The sequence below is a fragment of the Muntiacus reevesi genome, chromosome 3, assembly GCF_963930625.1.
Source record: "Muntiacus reevesi chromosome 3, mMunRee1.1, whole genome shotgun sequence".
Taxonomy (NCBI): Eukaryota; Metazoa; Chordata; class Mammalia; order Artiodactyla; family Cervidae; genus Muntiacus; species Muntiacus reevesi.
The window spans coordinates 81,175,035-81,188,350 of NC_089251.1; the positions used below are offsets into that span (position 1 = coordinate 81,175,035).

At 44.4% G+C, this 13,316-nt stretch overlaps 1 protein-coding gene across 1 annotated transcript in view; it reads right to left on the reverse strand.

The window, feature by feature from the left end:
* The window catches only part of ARHGEF33 (Rho guanine nucleotide exchange factor 33), a 49,988-nt gene that overhangs the window by 6,937 nt on the left and 29,735 nt on the right, over positions 1 to 13,316 (reverse strand). Inside the window, exons 10-15 of the mRNA XM_065928835.1 lie at positions 12,943 to 13,026; positions 11,676 to 11,759; positions 8,340 to 8,488; positions 7,018 to 7,182; positions 3,620 to 4,415; positions 298 to 437 (exon numbers count right to left, since the gene is read on the reverse strand). Coding sequence (XP_065784907.1) covers positions 298 to 437; positions 3,620 to 4,415; positions 7,018 to 7,182; positions 8,340 to 8,488; positions 11,676 to 11,759; positions 12,943 to 13,026 — 1,418 coding nt within the window. The remainder of the gene's footprint in view (positions 1 to 297; positions 438 to 3,619; positions 4,416 to 7,017; positions 7,183 to 8,339; positions 8,489 to 11,675; positions 11,760 to 12,942; positions 13,027 to 13,316) is intronic.

Genomic DNA, 13,316 nt, shown 5'->3' on the forward strand with positions numbered 1-13,316 from the left:
GCGCCCATGGGGATTTCCCAGGAGACCTCCTCTGCCCACTCCTCCCAGGACACGGGACTTTGGGAGCGAGGAGGCAGGGCTAAAAGACAGAGGCGGCAGAGGACAGAGCCGAGTATGCTTTTACTCTAGGAGATCACAATGAGAAACATCTTCACCTGGCAGGAACTGTGGCTACTGGGTACAGGCACTGAGCTTGAAGCAGTTGTGTAAAACCAGGCTACTGGTTACTGTTAAAACCTCAGGACTTAGCCCACAGGGAAATGAGTTACAATGCTGTCTTGTCTAAGGGCTACTCACTTCTTTTTAAAGAGCTTGCGGAAGGAGCTGCGAAAGCCCCCTTTCTGGTCTTGCCTGGGGTTTTGATCGCTGAAAGATGTTTGTTCGCTTTCTCTTTCTTCCTTTGGACAGAATCTGGTGGCATCTTCTAAATGCATCTCCTGGAAACACAAAAGAGGGGTGTATTTTTACTCCTTTCCAAAGTTAACATTGATCCTGACTATGGGACTATTTTCTTTAAACTCTCACTTTCCTCTCCCACCCCAAAAGACTAATGACAGGCACCTATTCCAGCTAAAGCAAACCTGGGCTAATTAAGACACTAGATCTAGGGATTCTTTGGGATTCTACTAAGATTCATAACTAAATAATAGAGATCAACATTTTGATGGCTGAGTGTAGCATTTTTGAAAGTGTGGTCCTGGAGCTATAGGATCAACTGGGGCTTTCATTTAAACGTAGGCTCCTGAGCCCTAAGCCAGACTATCTGAATCAGAATCTCTGAAGTTAGGTCTAGTTTTTTGCACACAGATTAGGAAAACCAGCAGTTTAAGGTATGTTCTTGCCCACCTGCACTTAATGTTTATATGAATCACCTGGGAATCTTGCTAATATGCAGTATTTGGATTCAGTTGGTCACAGGCGGAGCCCAAATTCTGCATCTATAACAAGCTCACAGGTAAAGCATTTACTACTAGTGCAAGGACCATATCTTGAGAAGTGGGCTTTTTAGAGACTCTTTAGGAACTAAATCTACTAATAGTGGAAGGAAAATCTTTCTGTAGAATCATGATCTTGATAAGATCTTGCATTTGTGTAGCATTTCACACTTTACAAAGCATATTCACAAACTTTATCTTATTTGGCCTTATCCTCACAACAACCCCGTGAGGTAGGTAAGATATGGATTGTCTTATTTCATAGATGAGAAAACTGAAGGCAGAGAAGCCAAATGAATTGTCCAGAAGCACACAGCTATTTGGCAGCAGAGTCAGGATTAGAACACGGATCTCCTGACTCCCAGTCAGGTGCTCTTGCCACTAAAGCATATTGTCTTCTTTCTTGACTCTTAGAGACAGAACACTAAGGACTAGGGTTTGGCTGGCTCTGAGGGCAAGGATGGCAAATACACAGTATATCTGAGGAGATGGAACCCTAGGAGCTTTGCACACCTCATCAGGAAAGAGCTGATATCTTCACAGATGGGGCTTTTGAAGGGCTCATCTTTTGCAACTAAAACCCCATCTCACTCTGATTAATGGTTTTTGCCTGGAGAAACCATTTGGTGAACTCCAAATTTTTCACACATCAACAAAAAGACATTTGTATGAGCATATGAAATAAAAGCATTCTTTGGAGCTTATACTATAGGAGTTAAAAGATTTTGGATGTATATCTCTGCCCATTCCAAGTCACTTTGAGTTGGCACTAGTTATTTTCTACTTCCTTTGTTAATGAACTTTAAAAATATATTTATCTCTTTCATTTTTGCATCCACTTTTTTTTTTTGGCCATGCTGTGCAACATGTGAGATCCTAGTTTCCTGACCAGGGATCAAACTCATCAAACTCATACCACCAACACCCCTCTCCTGCATTGGAAGCACAGAGTCTCAACCATTGGACTGCCAGACAAGTCCCTAAACTTTTAAACTTTGACACATGCCTAACTTTGATTTATCTAAGAAATTTTACCTAGTAAAACAGTATAAAGTTCAGAGTTGAAAATCAGAGGCAGAAGGAAATCTGAGAATTCCAGGCAGGGCCCTTCAGCAACCTTAGCTGGGCACACTAAGGTATTTCTGCCTTTCAGGAGCCAGACACAGACTTTGATTTCTGGAGTCCAGATGGGCTAGAAGCTCCAAGGTTCTTCATGTTCCTCTGGCTTAATATCCACCACTCCCACCTGGTGAAGAATTCAAAAGAAGACTCACTCCTGCCTTTTCTTTTTTTAAGGCACCTGAGCTTGCTTTTTTAAATTTTCCTACACCATTCTTCACTTAGCCAATAGCTAAGCAGCTTTTAAAATTGAATTCAGATGTTCAAACTATCTAAAACTTCTCTGAGGGTTGAAATAGAGACCCTCTGATGTGCTCCCATGGTTTATTATAATTCTGTTTATGTGTCTCCTTCAGGGCTAAGCCAGTGGCCTTGGAAGGCAGAGACTGGATGTCGTTTATTTCTGAACCCTCAACGCTTAGCACAGAGCCGGGGGTGAGGCAGGCGGTCAGGATGTGCTGAAAAATGAATGGAGTCAGTGATCTTCAACCTCTTCCCACTCCTTTAGAAATAGGAACAGGTGGAATGCAGGGCCCTCACTCCTGTTGGAAAATCGTTTCTCCTGGAGGCAAAGGATCCCTAGTGCTGGATATAAGGGACACTTAGTGAAAGGCAGTCCTGGACTGTCATTTTCAAGGTGTTTCAATCACCTTGCGCTGCCCTGTAAATCCTAACCCTGCTTCTAAAATGTTAAACAGGAAGAATGGGGGCGCAGCTCAGAGCCACTCTGTTACTCTCTACTTAATCAGAAATTGCCTTTGTTCCAATCACTTGCGGAGACACTGTTTATTCAGGAACTATTAGTCCTTTCACGAATATGTATTTAAACACTTCTTTAAATGTCCCAAGGCTTGCAGATGTCAAGATCAGACATCAAAATACCAAACATCCATATAGAGGCCAAAGAAGGTGTTTGTGAGTCAATGCTTTCTGGACAGTTTGGTGCTGTCTTCGTCCAACTGGAGTCTGCAAAGTACCATGACACCCTTTTCCAGGCAAAAGGAAAGCAAGTGGAAATGAACTTTTCAGGAATCCTCAGGGAGAAAGGGCAACTTGCCTCCTCCCTAGCTATAAACAAGGGTTCAGGTCAGGAAATACAGTAGGCTAGCACACAGGGCTCGATATTTTGACCAATAAGGGGTGCGTTTAATAGGCAAAGAAGACACAGCCCCTGGGACTTCTGTGAAGTGTTTTGCATATGAACTGCATCTGGGAGGTGCCAGAGCTTAAGCAGGAAAGCAGAGAACACATGTAACTATTTAACTTGGTGGTGGTGGGCGGGGGGTGTTTTAAGCAGGTCTAAGGATTCCTAGTCTTTTTGTCATCATACACATACATAGGTATGGCATGCTCCTGCGTCCTGGCCCTGAAGAATGAGAGCTAACACTTTCCTCCGAGGATCACTGACGGACAAGCCCGTAAGTAACACGGGCTCTCAGCATCTTCTGCTGCCCCCGCCTGGCCATCCTGCGTTCCCCTCCACGCTAGGTGAGCCCAGGCTGCACCCCTGGAGATCTAGGCCCGGGGCTGCCAGCGCTGTGGGTTTGGGGTTGGTTTTACTTTACCCTCCTTACTTCCAAATAGGTCTGCTTTTCGCTTTGGGACCTCTGTTGGGGAAAGAAGGTCCGGGGCGCGCCGCGAGCGGAGGCGGCTGGGCCGTGCGCCTGCGCGGCGCGCTCGGCCTTGAGCGGCGCGCGGCCGCCGCTGCTGCTGCGCGTGCTGTAGAGGCGCGGGGCCACGCCCTCGGGCGGCGGCGCGCGCGGGAACTCCTTGAGCGAGCGGCTCAGCGGCTTGGCCTTGTGCGCCTGCGCTGCCGCCTCCAGCTTGTAGGCGCCGCTGCTGCCCGCCGGTGACGTGGCGCTCTTGGGCAGCGGCTGCAGCGGGTGCTCGGGCCGCTCGGCCTCCATGGCGAAGCTGACGGGCCGCAGGAAGCAGATGTCCAGGCTGGACTCGGAAGAGGCGGGCGAGCAGTTCTCGAAGAGGGCCGGAGCCTGGAAGGGCTCCTCGTCGTAGGGCGCGGGCAGCGCGAAGATCTCGCCGCCATACTCAAACTCCTCGTAGGCCGCGGGCACGTAGCTGCGGGCGTCGGGCAGGAGCTCGGCCGGGGCGCGCAGGGAGCGCTCCACGTTGCCCAGCTGCTCCGCCGGCGACGGCTCGAAGTCCATCTCCGGGATGGCCTGCAGGGGCCCGGCGAGCGCCTTCACGTCCTGCTCGGCGGCACAGAACTGCGCAGGCGCCAGGAGGCTTTCGGGCCTCTCGTGCTTTCTGCCCTCCATCTCCCAGTCACTGGGCTTCCCGGGCTGCATGCTCTCCATCAAGCTTTGCTGCTGTTGGCTTTTCTTCACTGGGGGCATCAAATGTCTTTAAAGGGGAGACAATACAAAAGAGGTGTGCTTACGGTGTATTAGTGTGCGCCTGTCCCCGAGCAGCGCGAGGCCAGGAACCACACAGTGCCTACCAGATACCGCTTAGACGCAAGCTGTCTGCTCCCTCTTCTCCGGCCCTCCCAGGCGCCTCTGTGTGTTACCTACCAAGCGCCACAGGCTTGTCAAATTAAGGAGTCCCCAGGAGCCCTGGTCCCCCAAGTGGGAGAGTGAAAATAACCGTCTGTGAAGAGGATCCCAGAAGTACCCGTCTGAGCCCAGAGGCACTGTGTAGAGATGGCTGGTAGGCCAAGGATGCTCAGCGCTGACCCTCTCCACCATGTGTCAAGGCCCCAAGGCACATCTTTTTCTCTCTTCTCTCCCTTTTTTGTCCTAGCAGAGTCATAGAAAATCATGGAAACAACTTTTGTTCAACTCAAGGATCTTCCTGCTTAAGAACAATTAAATTCCCAGATGAAGTAAGCAGTAAAAAACATCTGGATGATGGTATGCGGGGTTCACTGGATATTTTGTTTTTGTATGTATTTGACATTTTCATAATAAACTAAAAAACTCCCTGCGGCTATAAAGCATGCTATATAAGTCGTCTCAAACTTCCATCCACAAGAACATTACCAAAATGAAAGTCTGTCACTCTGAATATGCCCGATTTCATGGAGAGTTATTTTTTTTTTTTGTTTAATCGTGGATAAAGAATAATTCACACTGGATACTTGGATAGCATACGCATCAGATTGGATGTGACTTGCCAGTTCTGCAGGAATTTACTTGCCAGACAGATAAGAGTGGACTACTGCACACTGACCCAAACTAGTTATTGTGTTAGCTTATTTATTTATACTAAATTTTACCACAAAAATGCATAAAGAATGCAGAAATAAACTGTAACACTATTTTGTCTGATGGTCTTAAGTTAAAAATTAGGTGTCCCATTTACAAAGGTGAAAATATAGTAAAGTGGAATGTTGACTTGAATTCTCTTTTAACTTGGAAGACTTGGGTTTCTTTTCTGGTTATTTTCCCAACAGAGTGCCATGGCAGCCATATTCTTCTTCTGGGTGTAATCTCTAGGGATTTCATTTTGGGGCAGTATAAGTCTTAACTTCCAAGAAGATAGTTTTATCGTTGTCTTAACAGAAGTGAAAAAAAGCTGAAGTGGTCCACAAAAAAATTCCATCTCCTGTCTCTCTCCCCTCCCAGGAAAGGTATTTTTTTCTGTGTGGTGTACTCTCTCTACAGGTCTTCTGGGATTTTCTGTATAGTAGGAAAATCATCCTGGACTTTATGTATAGAAAGATTAATGTCTCAGATTTTCAGAATGATTATGAAATTTCACACTCCTGACTGCACATCTGCACTTCGTCTCTCACTGATGTGCTGTGCTGTGCTAAGCCACTTCAGTCGTATCCAGCTCTTTGCGACCCCATGGACTGTAGCCTACCAGGCTCCTCTGTCCATGGGATTCTCCAGGCAAGAATACTGGTGTGGGTTGCCATTTCCTTCTTCACCATCTCTTACTGCTAAGTGTTCTCAATTTAAGAGATGAAGGCAAAAAGCAAACAGGATTTGAGTTATTGATCAGTTGCTCCTTCCATGATTGTAATTTGCATTCTAAAAACTAGTGATTAAAAAATGAAATAAGCTCAACTGCTTCTCACTTCATTATAATATTAGAAAAGTAGCTTTTTGCATGATTTCTAATTTTTCCTTAATAAAACCCAAAGCAGAAATTATAGTCCGAGGAATTAGTTTGGGGAGAATTGTCTATATTTGTAAAGTGGGGATTTGGAATTTTGAGTTTTGGTTTCCCTGATCCTTCCAGACGTCCTAGTTTCAGAGGTGGCCCAAGTCCACTTATCCTTCAGAGGTAAAATGAGTTCCAGATATGTGGCCTAATCCTTACCCTAAAGATCATCAAGAAGTTTGCTAAATGAAAAAACCAGTTTAGTGTTTGAAAAGGTTGTGTGCAGAGACTTTAACAATGATCACATCCATTCACGACCCAGAACAGCTTTCAGAGAAGCTGTTGTAAGTGAAGAACAGAGGTCATGAAGTCTATTTCTGAAGCAGCTTCAAGGAAAATTGGGAGATGCTAATCAATATTCTGCATCATCTCAGACCAATGTCTCATCCTCAGAGCCCAGACTTCCTCTGACCCCTGGCTGGGATAGCTTTTTTCCCACTGTATCTCTTGGAGACATTAAAGCCCCACTCTTCTGAGCGCTATAAAATGCCTTCCTGTCATCTTATGGCATTCCCTTCCACTCTGTCATTGTGCAAACCCTGAGAGACACATGCTGTAGGTGGGAGATGGTTACGTGTGGTAACCTTTTTGGGAGTAACCTCCAGCCTCTAGGCCTGCTCCTTAACATGAGTGCCTTCCTCTGGGATCCAGACATTGGGTCAACTGTTTGCCTGCCACATATAGACCTGATGGGAATGGGAGGAGGGAGCCCTGAAAGTCATACTCCTAATCCAAGCTGGTTTGCTAACCCACACAGACTGGCCTGCTACCCCATACAGACCACCTGGGACGCGAGGGCATTGTCATGAACCTTTCCACAGCAATGGGTGCTTACGTGACAGCAGGGCCGGAACTGGGAGTGGAAGGGTAGGGTTGCAGCATCTCTTCTGAGTGGATGCCACTGTCACGGACAGCCTCAGGGCCTGCAGTGGGAGAAGCGTCTTGCCCGGCGTTTGCACACTGGGAAGCCAGCCCTTTGTACAGCTTCGCCATGGATGACCTAACAGAGTGGAGGTAATAATTCTCAGTGGAAAAGCAACTCCTTGAATGTATAGATTATACCAAGCAAAGTACAGTTTCTCAGATGAATCTCAGCCATGAGGTTCTCGCTCTCCCCAGGTGCTCTACAAACTAGGTTGCTGGTATATTAGAGTGCAAGCTGACTGCTGGGTGGAAGTAGGGATGCTGATCAATTGGCTGAACTGTTTGGGGGTAGGGGGAGTATGGGGAGATATCATCCATTAGAGGAGCCCTGACTTGGAGGATAGCATCTTCTTTTAATGTGAAGCACTGGTAGAAATGATTCTGTTTTCCTCATTGGATTGAGATAAGGTTGGAAAAACTCCGGGTTATTAGGAAGCTTTGTTATGAGTTGCTTCTGCTCCCTTTGAAGACCAGATTTTCTTCAGTCCTCCCTATTTCTTCTTAGTGTGAAATCTGTTCAACCACCACCCCCTCCCTTATTATTTTTTTATCCATAGCATGTAAAACCATCTATCTTATTTATTACCTGGCTCTCCAGGTCTAAAAAGTAAGCTGCATGTGGCAACAATTTTTGACTGTTTTGTTCTCTGCAGTGTATTCAGTTTGCAGAACAGTATTTGATATACCATGCTGCTAAGTCGCTTCAGTCGTGTCCGACTCTGTGTGACCCCATAGACGGCAGCCCACCAGGCTCCCCCGTTCTTGGGATTCTCCAGGCAAGAACACTGGAGTGGGTTGCCATTTCCTTCTCCATGATATACCATAGGTGCTCAATAAATATTTCTTGAGTTAATGAAAGAAATCAGATTTTGGCCTTTAAACTGCAATTTTAAACCAGGCAAGTTTAGCAAAATAGTAACTATTTTTGAGATGGTTAGCAACATGAGATAATAGAAGGTCCGCACATAAACATTAGAGCAAACTTGCTTATTTTTCTAAAGTAAGTTTTACCAGCTAGTAAGCACCTCACTCCTGTAGACAGCCTGGCCACCTCTCTTCCATTCCCTTCTCTCTTCTCTTCTGCCTCCTCTCTTCTCTTCTGCCTCCACCACTGCATTTCCGTTACTTTACATACAATCTGGTTACTTGCAGCAGACACTCACATTGACCATGTGTATCCCTGTTCTCAGAAACCTTTGATCAACCCTCTAAACTTCACCATCAGAACCTTACTTCTTGAGCTTTTTCCGTTTCTGAATAAGCAAATCCTCATTGCACTGAAACAGCAGGGTGTAGTGTGAAATAAATACTCGCAGGCGCTGAACACACACCAGAAGTAGGTAATAGTCAGGGTGTTCCTGCTCTGTAAACTTCAGGACATTCTAGATGGAAGAAAAAAAGGAAGCAGCATTGCAGAGTTAGAATGAAAAGCTGTTTTGTCTCTTGTGTACCTTGCCTTGACATGCTGTGAGGGTTTGGTAGCCACTTACTCAAAACAGTGGCCAATTTAATTACAAACTGAAAAGTCAAACTTGGTGTTCCCTTTGTCCATCACACCTCGGGAAAATAACAGTCATTTTTGCTCCTGTTTGAGTTGAATTTGAACATGTGGAAAATTAGAAGGATCTACTAATTAGATCTCTGAAGTAATGGAGCCATTATAACAATTATTGTCTCTAACCAATGGTGAGAATGTCAGGCATCAGGGCTGGAAGTAGGGGGACGTTATGATCAAGCCTGGCCTAGCACCCCCTCCCATTACAATGCCTGCTGTGCTGTAGTGGAACATGAATGCTGGTTGGGTTTGGGAAAGCTAACAGTTACTGAAGAACTATACAAAAAAGATCTTCATGACCCAGATAATCACAATGGTATGATTACTCACCTAGAGCCAGACATTCTGGAATGCAAAGTCAAGTGGGGCTTAGGAAGCATCACTACGAACAAAGCTAGTGGAGGTGATGGAATTCCAGTTGAGCTATTTCAAATCCTGAAAGATGATGCTGTGAAAGTGCTGCACTCAATATGTCAGCAAATTTGGAAAACTCAGCAGTGGCCACAGGACTGGAAAAGGTCAGTTTTCATTCCAATCCCAAAGAAAGGCAATGCCACAGAATGTTCAAACTACCACACAATTGCACTTGTCTCACATGCTAGTAAACCAATGCCCAAAGTTCTCCAAGCCAGGCTTCAGCAGTACATGAACCGTGAACTTCCAGATGTTCAAGCTGGTTTTCGAAAAGGCAGAGGAACCAGAGATCAAATTGCAACATCCACTGAACCATCAGAAAAGCAAGGGAGTTCCAGAAAAACATCTATTTCTGCTTTATTGACTATGCCAAAGCCTTTGTCTGGGTGGATCACCACAAAATGTGGAAAATTCTTCAAGAGATGGGAATACCAGACCACCTGACCTGCCTCTTGAGAAACCTGTATGCAGGTCAGGAAGCAGCAGTTAGAACTGGACATGGAACAACAGACTGGTTCCAAATAGGAAAAGGAGTATGTCAAGACTGTATATTGTCACCCTGCTTATTTAACCTATATGCAGACTACATCATGAGAAATGCTGGGCTGAATGAAGCACAAGTTGGAATCAAGATTTGCAGGGAGAAATATCGATAACCTCAGATATGCAGATGACACCACCCTTATGGCAGAAAGTGAAGAACTAAAGAGCTTCTTGAATGAAAGTGAAAGTGGAGAGTGAAAAATTTGGCTTAAAATTTTCAACATTCAGAAAATTAAGATCATGGCATCTGGTCCCACCACTTCATGGCAAATAGATGGAGAAACAGTGGAAACAGTGACAGACTTTACTTTGGGGGGCTCCAAAATCACTGCAGATGGTGACTGCAGCCATGAAATTAAAAGATGTTTACTCCTTGGAAGACAAGTTATGACCAACTTAGACAGCATATTAAAAAGCAGAGACATTACTTTGCCAACAAAGGTCTGTCTAGTCAAGGCTATGGTTTTTCCAGTAGTCACATATGGATGTGAGAGTTGGACTATAAAGAAAGCTGAGCACCGAAGAATTGACGCTTTTGAACTGTGGTATTGGAGAAGACTCTTGAGAGTCCCTTGGACTGCAAGGAGATCCAACCAGTCTATCCTAAAGATCAATCCTTAGTGTTCACTGGAAGGACTGATGCTGAAGCTGAAACTCCAATACTTTTGGCCACCCGATGCAAAGAACTGGCTCATTTGAAAAGACCCTGATGCTGGGAAAGATTGAAGGCAGGAGGAGAAGGAGATGAGAGAGGATAAGATGGTTGGATGGCATCACCAACTCAATGAACATGAGTTTGAGTAAACTCCGGGAGTTGGTGATAGACAGGGAGGCCTGGTGTGCTGCAGTCCATGGGGTTCCAAAGAATTGGACACGACTGAGCGACTGAACTGAAATGAACTGAACAGTTACTGAGTGCTTCCCATTGCCAAGCACTAAGTCTTTTTACATCATTTTCTCATTTAACTTTTGCCCAAACCCAGTTAGATAGGTACCATTAATACCTCCATTTAACAAAGAAGGAAATCAAGGTACTGTGAAGTTAAATAATCTTCACTGGATCACACATCTAATGAAGATCAAAGCCAGGATTTGAACTGAAGCCAGAGAGTAGACTCTAGGTTCTTGTTTGCTTACTTACACACTGCTTGCAGGACCTGGGTTTCAAGCCTATGTTTTTTTCACCAACCAAATATCTTAACTTGGGCAAATTACTTCTTTGTCTCTCCATTATCTAAAGTGTTAATAATGATACTAGTTTCATGGGATAGTTGAAGATTAAATTAGATAATTACTATGAAAGAATGATTTCAAGATATAAAGTCATATACAGTTGAAAGTCTTTTTATTATTAATACTGGGCTACTTCTACCTGAGACAAATTCCAAGCAGTTCTGAGATACTTTCACTGAATTGCTTAGAAAAATCAGTCAGCAATTAAACCAGAACAGGTGGGTAGTGGGAAGAAGAGGGACTGGTAGGGGTGTTGATGAATCTCTCTCAACTCTACTGCCTCTAAGATGCTACGAGCCTATAGGAAAATGGTGTGACGATGTCAGCTCATCAGCTTCTCCATGCTTCTTTCATGACACAAGACATAAGCAAAGTATGGTAGATCCTTGGACACAAGTCAAAAGAAAGTAGTCAGAATAGCAGGTAAGTGAGGAGGTTGTATAGATATTACTTAGATACCCAAGGGGTAGGGCTGGGAGTGGAGGTGAATTTAGATGGCTGTGCAACCAAGATGGAAGGAACTGAAGAGGTTCCCAGTATCTGGCAGGAGCTGCCATAGAAAGATCCTGGGTCAGCATAGGTGTGAATTGCTGGTAAATAAAGATAGAATTTCCTTTTTGGCATCCTGAGCCAAAAACTTTTGAGGATGAGATTTTAGCTCATACCAGAAGGTGGAGATAGGGTAATCATAAAAATCTAAATCATTCAAACACTTTTTAGAAATACTAATGGTTTCTTGACCCTTTATGGTGTCTTTTCATTGGAAGCCCAAAACAACTGTTTAGCATGAAAATCAGTTTGGTGGCTTGACCAGCCATGCCTACCTGTAGATGTATCAGATATTCAGGGATGCGCTGGACTATATGAAAAAACAATGTGTAGATGTCAGACTTAATCTCTTCATCACCCTGAATGAAAGAAAGCTGGAGTCAGTCTTCAGGGTGCCTCCAGTTCTGGCTGCAAAACTGAGGTCAGTTCTACTAGAGTAGATAGGGTTTACTAGAGCATTTTCTTCATTGAGAGTGTCGTGAAACATTGATCTGTCATTGGAGAGGCTACTTATTCAGGGACATGCTCAAGAAGACACCTCGTTGCTAACAAGGAGCGAGTCATATACTTCTTCAGAATCTACCCAAGTGTCCAAACCACCCCCTCCTCCTCCCCACCCGCCAACACCATCTTAGCAAAGTGAGCACTCAATAAATTAGACTTGAGTGGACTAAATTTGTTAAGGTTCTTCAGCGAGTAATCTGTACAATGTTTTTACCAACAGGCATTAAAGGTGCTTTTAAACCTCAGGAGAATGAAGAAGGGAGAAACCGGTTGGCAACAGGAAACATGCTGGACTTTCTTCATGTCCCTTCCCTTCCTTTCTCCTTTCTCAAATATTAGGTTGGTCAAAAAGTTCATTTGGTTTTTCTGTAACATCTTATGGAAAAACCCCCATGAACTTTTAGGCTGACTCAATATTTGCTGAGTGCTAATATATGGCAGGTATTATACTGGGTTGAGAACAGTCAGAGGTTGAAGTAGAAAGTTAAGAGAGCCTCTCACCTCTTGTGAAACTTAATTGACTCTTAGCTTTAGAGCTTCTGATATAGTACTTTTTTATTGACCTAAAATAACTAGAATTGCTTTGTATGTATTTGTGCTTATTGAGCACCTAATACATCACTGCAGTAGCAATACTTAAAGCAACATGACTAGAGCCATTTTATAATCTTATAAAATGACAGACACAATATGACATGAATTTAATATTCAGATTAATATGTCTAAGTCTATAAAGCCCCAAACCCGTTAAGGTTGCAAACTGCAGCCTGAGGATCTCTGGTTAGAATATTTGTTTACTTTGTATTTCCAGTGGAATGGAACAGAAGTTCAGTAAGGAAGGGCAAAGACCAAAGCAATGGCACTGATCCTTGAGTGGCTCCTTGAACCCCAGGGAGGAGAGCCAGTGGCTTTGTTCAAGCCATTCTGCAGCCTGGAGAACAAGCTCAGAGTGCATGTGCTGTGTTTTCTGGAAAGGTGAGCAACATAATGTAGTCACACATGTAACCAAAGGAGAATGCAAACATAGGGTTAACTTACCTCCTTCAGAACAACCACATGAACCAAAGAGATGCATTCAGGCAAGTCCCTCAGGTAAGCAACATAATAATCCAAAAAATTATTCTTGAAAACAAACAGAAAAAGTCATGGTAAGAACTTGGAGACAGGAATGATAATAATTAGTATGTTTATGCTTGTGTGTGCTCAGTTGCTCAGTCATGGTCAGTTCTTTGGGAGCCCATGCACTATAGCCCACCAGGCTCCTCTGTCCATGGGATTTCCCAGGCAAGAATATTGGAGTGGGTTGCCATTTCCTACATCAGGGGATGTTCTGTCCCAGGGATCAAACTCACATCTCTTGCGTCTCCTGCATTGGCAGGCGGACTCATGCATATCCAAAGGAGTACTTTGCA